The following is an 8,306-nucleotide window of genomic DNA, read 5'->3' as shown; positions in this document are numbered from 1 at the left end:
CGGGCCGGGCCGGGCCGGGCTGGGCCGGGGTGGCTGAGCGCAGGCCCGCGGCCCCGGCAGATGAGGCGCACAGTGACAAGGCGAAGGAGAGCATCCGGGCCAAGTGCGTGCAGTACCTGGACCGGGCGGAGAAGCTGAAGGACTACCTGCGCAGCAAGGACAAGCAGAGCAAGAAGCCCGTCAAGGAGGCGCAGAGCGACAGCAAGGGGTGAGCGTGTCGTGTCGTGTGCGTGCACGCGTGTGCGTGTCCCCGTGCCCGCCTGGGCATGACGCTGTCTCCTCCGCAGCAGCGACAGCGACAGTGAGGGCGAGAACCCCGAGAAGAAGAAGCTGCAGGAGCAGCTCATGGGTAAGGGGCCGGGGCCGGGGCCGGGGCCGGCGGGAGAGCTAGCTGGGGGCATCGCGGGCTCGGCGCCCACCTCAGGAGAGCTGCCTCCCCTGCAGGCGCCATCATGATGGAGAAGCCCAACGTGCGGTGGAATGATGTGGCCGGGCTGGAGGGAGCCAAGGAGGCGCTGAAGGAGGCCGTCATCCTGCCCATCAAATTCCCCCACTTGTTCACTGGTGAGGATTGCACCTGGGGCAGGAGCAGGGCTGCTGCCTCGTGCCCCAGAGCTGGCCGCAGGCCCCGGCACCGCGGCATTGCAGCCCCAGGAACCAGCAAGAAGCGAGGCTGGGTCGATGCTGCCTGCTGTGGGTGTAGGAACGTCGCCAGCGGGTCCAGGGCGCGATTCTTTCCTCTGCTCAGCACTGGGGAGGCCACGTCTGGAGTCCTGCGTCCAGTTGTGGGCCTCCCACTGCGGAAAGGATGTGGGCACCTCAAAGAGTCTAGTTAGTGGGTGACCAAAGATGGTTTGGGGGCTGAGGGACATGACTGGTGAGGAGAGGCTGAGGGAACTGGGCTTGTTTAGTCTGGAGAAGAGAAGGTGGAGGGGGATTGAATAGCAGCCTTCACCTCCCTGCAGGGGGGTTTTAAAGAGGGTGGAGCTGGGCTGTCCTCAGTGGAGGCAGTTGACAGAACAAGGAGCAATGGGCTCCAGTTGCAGTAAGGGAAGTTTAGCTGGATATTAGAAAAAACTCTCTCGCTGGGTGGGTGGTGAAGCCTGGCACAGGCTCCCCAGAGAGGTGGTGGACTCTCCATCCTTGGAGGCATTTAAGAATCGGCTCAACAAAGCCTTGGCTGGGATGATGTAGTTGGGACTGGTCCTGCTTGGAGCAGGGGTCAGACTAGATCAGCAGTTCTCAACCTTTTTGTACCAGGACCTATTTGCAGACATCTTTGGCCAGTCTTGACCCAGTGCCCCTCACTCCCAGCCCCACAGTGTGGGGGCCAGGTGGGCTCCAAGCAGCCCCTTGCAGGCTGGAGCTCTGCCAGCCTACAAGGGAAAAGCCATGGTTTCCCCACGTTTTTTCTTTTAAAGGAGAATCAATTTTTAAAGTTTTTTGATCCATTTAAATTTTATTCGCAACCCTTTCCTATATTCTTGCAACCCCCTTTTGGGTCATGACGCACGGGTTGAGAAACACTGGACTCGAGGACTCCTGAAGTCCCTTCCAACTCCTCATGTTCTGTGATTCTCTGATGCCTTTTACTGGGACAGCAGAGAGAGAGGCTAGACGGAGTCGGGCACGGAGGGCACTTCCTTGGGTCAGCTCCCCCGTGCGTCTTGGAGGTCACGGGCCAGTATCAGGATCGCGGGAGTCCCTTGGCTGGCAGCTCTGGCAGGGAGGGGCACATGAAACCAGCCAGGCCCTAGCAAGGACAGCGCTAGGCAGACTGACCTTGGCCAGGAGAGAGGTGCTATGGAGGGGGCAGAGCTGGAGCCCCAGCTTCACCCCCTCCAGCGAGCCCAGCCCGGGCCCCAGCAGACATGGGGGGCTGACTCACAGCACCGTGTTGCAGGGAAACGCACGCCCTGGCGAGGGATCCTGCTCTTTGGGCCTCCGGGCACAGGGAAGTCGTACCTGGCCAAGGCCGTGGCAACCGAGGCCAACAACTCCACCTTCTTCTCCGTGTCGTCTTCGGACTTGATGTCCAAGTGGCTGGGGGAGAGCGAGAAGTAAGTCTGGCTGCTCCACACTGCTCGTGTGAACAGGGCAGAGCACACCCAGGCCCTGAGCCACCTCCAGGGAGTGGCCTGAGCTTGGGGCTGCCATGGGGGAAGGCCCTGGTGCCATGGGGTTGGGCACAGGCAGGAAGCAGGGGCCTGTCCTGGCTGCGCATGTGGGTTAGGGTGAGAGCTCACCACTGTTCCTTGGCCTTAGGCTGGTGAAGAACCTCTTTGAGCTGGCGCGGCAGCACAAGCCCTCCATCATTTTCATCGATGAGGTGGACTCCCTGTGCGGCTCCCGCAACGAGAACGAGAGCGAAGCTGCGCGCCGCATCAAAACCGAGTTCCTGGTGCAGATGCAAGGTGCAGGTTCCCCACTTCCCACCATGGGCTCTGCATGCCAAGGCTGCAGGCGTGGAGGGGTCAGGAAAGGAACGGGACATGAGACCAAACCCATGAGGATGCCCTCCATGCTGGTTGCCCTTGCGTCTCCTGACCAGCTCAGCCTGGCAGCTGCCTGACTCCAGCCCCTCCAGGGCTCCCAGATGCCCCACTGCCCCTCACTGGCCTTTCTGCTCCCGGCAGGTGTTGGGAATAACAGCGACGGGATCCTCGTCCTCGGTGCCACTAACATCCCGTGGGTGCTCGACTCGGCCATCAGGAGGAGGTGAGTGGGGTTGTGGGCACAGGGGTTGGCACTGCTCTCCTGCTTCCCTTGGTGCAGCCGTGAGGGCTGTCCCGTGTTGCCTCAGTGCCCTGTGTGCGCCTGCAGCCTGTCCCGGTGTTTCTTGCCTGGCAGCCAGGAGGCTGGACCCCAGCAAGGCCTGCTACTGCCCCTCCCTTGTCCAGGTTCGAGAAGCGCATCTACATCCCGCTGCCAGAGGAGGCGGCGCGGGCCCAGATATTCAGGCTGCACCTGGGGAACACGCCGCACAGCCTGACAGACACCAACATCCATGAGCTGGCCCGGAAGACAGACGGCTACTCTGGGGCTGACATCAGCATCATCGTGCGCGATGCCCTCATGCAGCCTGTGCGCAAGGTGCAGTCAGCCACGCACTTCAAGAAGGTGAGCGCGGGCATGTGGGGCGGGGTGGCTGCGGTGGCACCGGTGTCCCCTGCTGCAGCCACGCAGGTTGTGTTGTGCCCCTGCTGTCTCACTGGGCACTGACCAAGCCCCTGGGCTGGCCCTGGGAGTGGGGAGGTGCCAGAGATGCACAGGGGCGGGCCCATCAGCGCCGTTCTCTCTGGCCCATTCCAGGTCCGAGGCCCGTCTCGCACCAACCCCAGCATCATTGTCGACGACCTCCTGACCCCATGCTCTCCTGGAGACCCTGAGGCCATAGAGATGACCTGGATGGAGGTGCCCAGCGACAAGCTGATGGAGCCGACAGTTTGCATGGTAAGGGAGGCACCGTCTCAGGGCCGCTGTGGGGAGGGGGCCTGGAGCCCTGTACCGTGGGGGGCAGCGTGAGACCTGCTTGGTGCTCCAGACCCCATCCTGGGGCTCTCCCTGTGCTCCGTGCCAGCGTGGATCTCACACCCCCTCCCCTTGTTGTATAGTCGGACATGCTGCGCTCACTGGCCACCACCCGCCCCACGGTGAATGCTGAGGACCTCCTGAAGGTGAAGAAGTTCACAGAGGACTTTGGGCAGGAAGGTTAAGCACTTCTGCTGGGGGGTGGGTGGGGGGATGGGCCACCCGGCAGCCACGCGTGTTACTAACAAAGCTGTGGTGGGCGGGCAGGCAGGGGCCGGCTGTGCCTAGCCAAGGCACCACTTCCACTCCCTCCTGAACCCGCATCCCCATGCCTGCCCTGTGGGGAGGGATGAGGTGGCGCCTGTGGCCCCCAGACACTACGGGAAGGGCTGGGGCATGGCCGGGGCTCCTGCCACCTTCCTGCTCTTTGGTTTGGTTTCCTTTTTTTTTTTTCTTTTTTTTTTTTTAATTTTTTAAATTAATGCTGCTTGGGTTTGTCTTGTTTGTATAAAATAAAAACCATCTGAAAGCTTCGCTGGCTCAGCCAGGCTTTCCACAGCCTCCTCACAGGCACTGGATCCCTCCCTCCTGTCCAGGCTGGAAAGGCGGACCTGGGGCCCTGTTTGGCTCGGGTCTGGCGCCCTGTGGCTAATGGCAAAGCTGCCTTCTAGGAGCTTGAGCTCCAGTGCCCCAGGGGTTGACGGAGCTGGGCGACCCGTGGATCTCTGGGGGAAGTAGTTGCAAGGCCCCCACCTTCCTGGCGAAGCATGTGAGGCGAGATGCCTCCTACCGTCTCCTGCAGGGAGGGGGCTTCTGCCCTGCCCCCTCTGCCCCTGCCCGAGGTGACCTCACAGCTCAGCTCCTGGCTGTATCTCACCCCTAGTCCCCAGGCTCTGAACCCTGCCCAGGAGGGGTGTGGTGTCCTGTGTGGCTGGAGCTGGGGCTGCCCCCAGGGAGGAAAGCTGGGCCCTTGGCTCCCTAGACCCTCTTCCTGCCTGTTTCCTTCTCCGTTCAGCCCTGCCTGGATTCTCAGCCGTGTGGGGCGGGGAGAGCAGGGCTTGCACCTTGCCAGCCGTACAGCTGTACTCTGGGGCAGAGGTTTCCTCCCAGCTCATAGGGCTTTTGCTAGTGGGTGCTGAGAGCAGAGGTACCCGTTTTGCTAGTCAGGTACTGTGGTGGGAGCCCACAGGGGAGAAAGGCCTCCAGCTGCACAGGCCTGGGGCGCATCCTGGGAGCTGGTAGAGGGCCTGGCCTGGAGCTGTAAGCAAGGCTAGTGCAGGTTTCTTCCTGGGTTAAGCCCAGTGCTCCCTTCTTTCGCTCGCATCCTGTGCTGGTGCCAGGCACTGCCCCTGCCAGGAAGGGATGCACACCGGGCAGAGGGACTGGCAGCCTGGGGGTGGCAGGCAAAAAACCCCAGGACATCCTGGGAAGTGTAGTCCTACCGCACCCCACCATGGGTCCTCGTCACCCCCTGGCAGGATGGGATGATGTTGCAGGGGGTGTGCAATGGTGCTGTCCTGCAGGGCTCCCTGGGGCACAGGAACAGCTGCTGGGCGCTTTGTCCCCCCCAGGAGTGACTCAGGGCCAAGGCACTGTGGGGAGCATGACCCTGACCTCCAGGGGAACAATGGCTGCACTGGGGACCCCCAAGAGCCTCCCTGCTTCCTCTTGGGCAATGCAGCCCCCCCACCCTCAGACCCTGGGAATTGCACTGGGTTTTAGCTCAAAAACCCTGAGTTTAGCTGGAGTCCTGTGTCCAGGTTTGCCCCCCACCCCTTACAGAAAGGATGTGAACACACTGGAGAGTCTAGCAGAGAGTGATTAAAAGGGTTGGGGGGGGCATAATGTGTGAGGAAAGCCTGAGGGAACTGGGCTTATTTAGCCTGGGGAAGAGAAGACCATCGGGGGATTTAATAACAGCCTTCAACTTCTTAAAGGTTGGCCCCCCAGCAGATGGAGCTGGACTGGTCTCAGTGGGGGCACATGACAGGACAGGGAGTAATGGGCTCAAGCTGCAGCAAGAGAAGGTGAGGTTGGCTATTAGGAAGAATTTTCTCACTAGGAGGGTGGTCCAGCACTGGAACTTAGCTGCTCCGAGGTGGTGGCATCTCCATCCTTGGAGACTTTTAAAACCCAGGTAGGCAAAGCCTTGGCTGGGATGATATAGTTGGGTCTGATCCTGCTTTGAGCAGGGATTGGACTAGATGTGGCCTCTGGGGGGGGCAGTACCCCCAGCATCACAGCAGCACCCAGCTGCAGCTGCCCAACAGGGAGGGGCTCCACCCCCCACACCAAACAGGGTCTCAGAAGCAATCTGACACCATCCTGGTGATGTCCCTGCACCCCGAAGTCTGTGCAGAGCACAGCCACGCCTCCCCCCCCCGGCTCCAAAACTGTGGGCATGGGGCAGTAGCTGCACAGGTGACTGGCAATGAGTTTTATTCATGTAATACCCAGCACCTTTCCCAAACCAGCTGCACACAGATTCTGCTTCCACAGCGAACAGCTCCTATTTGCACCACAGGCCTCAGAGCATACAGCCACCTTGCGCGTGCCAGGGTCGCTGGCTTCTGCGGGGGAGTGGGCTGAAGTATTTCTAGCCTTGGCCTGTGGCCTGAGAGGCTTCCAGTTCTGTGCTGCTCCCTGCCTTAACCAGGACGCTTGCCCCCCCACCACCTCAGCCTTGCCCCTACGTAGGGCAAAGGACAGCTGCAAGGCAATCTGCCTCCCACTTGGCAGAGCACAGAAAGCCTGCACCACCCGCAGACCACACAGGCTTCACCAGGCACATCTCTCCCTGCGCTAGGTGGCAGCCGCTGCTCCCTCAGGCTGCAGCACATCCCCCATGTCCACACTGTTCTGGTCCTCAGCCTCGCACAGAGATGGGGTGCCAGACTCTGCCTCCTGCTCTGGGCCTGGCACCTCCGGGGCTGGCACAGGTGTTGGGCTCTCCCGGGGCAGCTCTTTCTCCTCAGCAGGCATGAAGCTTGCCTCCTTGGGTGGCAAGATAAAGGCCAGTGGCTCCCGGATCCTGCTGGCATCCACGCAGCCCAGGCTGCCATACTTGTGCAGCTGTGTGGGGGGCACCCCTGGCAGAGGGAACAGAGAGGTCACTCAGCTGGAGCCTGCCTGCAGGGCACCCAGCAGAGGACTCAGGGCAGCAGGTGCCTCCGCTGCAGGCCACTGGCAGCTAAGGAGGCCACCAGGAGCTGGGGTGGGCAGCTTACCCAGGGCCTGTGCGATCTGGGCTGGGGGAAAGAGGACCTGGAGACAGCGGTTGAGGTAGGGGAGCAAGTCGTCCAGGAAGGCCGCGCAGAACTGAACGAAGAGCTCCTGCTCCCGCCTGCTGAAAGCAGCCTCCTCAGCCCGGTGAAATGCCAGGATGACAGTGGTCACCTGTACGGGGACGAGGTGTGGGTAAGGATCGTCAGCCCCGGCCCCGCCACAATGCATAGGGGGCACCAGGATGCCAGCCAGGTTGTATCATGGTACCAGACCCCCAAGTCTTGCCCATCTGCCAGGGGCAGGCAAGAGCTGGGACCACAAGAGACCAAGGAGTCCCCAGTGCCTCACCTTACAAAGTGCTGCCTCCAGGGATGTGGTCACATCCTGGGCAAGAGCCACGGGGCAGCACAACCGCAGGTCATTGAAGGCCACGAGGACATTGTTGAGGAAGCAGGCGAGAGGCGGGAAGTCCAGCAACACCATGGGCGGCTGCAGCGTCCCCGGCTGGGCAGAGGGCACAGACAGTGGGATGGTGCTACCCAGCACGGCCGGGGCTGTGATCAGTGTGTAGGAGTTCATCTCCTCCTGGAACTTATCTGCAGCCTCCTGCACGGCCCTGCGGAAAGCACCCATGGCCACGCGCTGGAACACGGGGGCCAGCTGGCCGCGGAAGTCGGCCCCCACCCGGCTGAAGGACAGGCCGAAGTACATGCACTGCCCCAGCAGTGAGTCCAAGCGGCCGCCCACACCCCGTTGCAGGTCGCTCTCCAGCACCCGCAGGAACTCCGCCACCTTCTGCAGCACCCAGCCGTGGAAGATAGCACTCTCGGTGACGGCTGGCTCGCTGGTGGGCAGCAGGGGCTCCTCATCCGAGAAGATGGCACGGTACTGGGTGACCACATCAAAGAGATGCACGCGGCAGGCCTCCACCGTCTTGGCAACATGCACGTAGGGGTCGTCGTCAGGGAGGGCGGCCTGGATGGAGCGGAGCCAGGCATCCCGCGCCTGCAGGAACTTGACGCGCAGCTCGGCCTCTGTGAAGACGTCCATGCGCCGCAGGTAACCGATGACACGCAGGCAGGCGGGCAGCGGGATGCTGGAGCGCAGCTGCTGCAGCAGCTGGCTTAGCATCAGCTGCGTGGACTGGCGCACCTCCTCCACGATGCCCTGGTGCAAGGACACGGTGGCAATGTCAGCCCCTGCCCGCGCCCACCCAGATGCCTGCCTGCCTGCCCACCCGCCCGGCCACGGCCCCACCTGGATGACGGGGATGGCGGCGTGCTTCCTCTCCAGCCGGCGCACATACGCGGCCAGCTCCAGCGCCTCCTCATAGTAGCCGTTGCGCACGCAGGTGTCCATGAGCTGCGGGATCTCCAGCACCTCCAGGATCTCCGTGTGCCGGCTCAGTGTCAGGCTGTTGGTGCGGCGGCTCGCCGCAATCGCCTCCGCCTCCCGCACGAAGCTCCTGCAGGGGGGGACCCGCCACGGAGCTCAGCCCCGGGGACCCATCGGGGCACGGGGACCCTGCCTCCCTCCCTCCCCCGCCTCCC

The 8,306-nt window shown here is 62.4% G+C and overlaps 2 protein-coding genes across 2 annotated transcripts in view; one reads left to right on the top strand and one right to left on the bottom strand.

Moving 5' to 3' along the window:
* VPS4A (vacuolar protein sorting 4 homolog A) overlaps positions 1-4,065 on the top strand; it is a 9,401-nt gene extending 5,336 nt beyond the window's left edge. The window contains exons 3-11 of the mRNA XM_019505361.1: positions 61-208; positions 288-349; positions 445-564; positions 1,904-2,060; positions 2,266-2,414; positions 2,637-2,718; positions 2,901-3,120; positions 3,313-3,453; positions 3,615-4,065. Coding sequence (XP_019360906.1) covers positions 61-208; positions 288-349; positions 445-564; positions 1,904-2,060; positions 2,266-2,414; positions 2,637-2,718; positions 2,901-3,120; positions 3,313-3,453; positions 3,615-3,716 — 1,181 coding nt within the window. The 3' untranslated portion in view covers positions 3,717-4,065. The remainder of the gene's footprint in view (positions 1-60; positions 209-287; positions 350-444; positions 565-1,903; positions 2,061-2,265; positions 2,415-2,636; positions 2,719-2,900; positions 3,121-3,312; positions 3,454-3,614) is intronic.
* A 1,888-nt stretch (positions 4,066-5,953) lies between these two features.
* On the bottom strand, positions 5,954-8,247 carry COG8 (component of oligomeric golgi complex 8; the record flags this gene model as incomplete). Its single annotated transcript, XM_019505360.1, has 4 exons — positions 5,954-6,620; positions 6,759-6,927; positions 7,105-7,923; positions 8,014-8,247. Coding segments are annotated over 4 exons (1,509 nt in total), but the record flags the coding sequence as incomplete, so codon positions are not given.
* Positions 8,248-8,306: the final 59 nt, after the last annotated feature.

Source organism: Gavialis gangeticus, unplaced genomic scaffold (genome assembly GCF_001723915.1).
Source record: "Gavialis gangeticus isolate Ggan-Ray unplaced genomic scaffold, GavGan_comp1, whole genome shotgun sequence".
Lineage (NCBI taxonomy): Eukaryota > Metazoa > Chordata > Crocodylia > Gavialidae > Gavialis > Gavialis gangeticus.
This window is presented reverse-complemented; position numbering and strand designations above follow the sequence as displayed.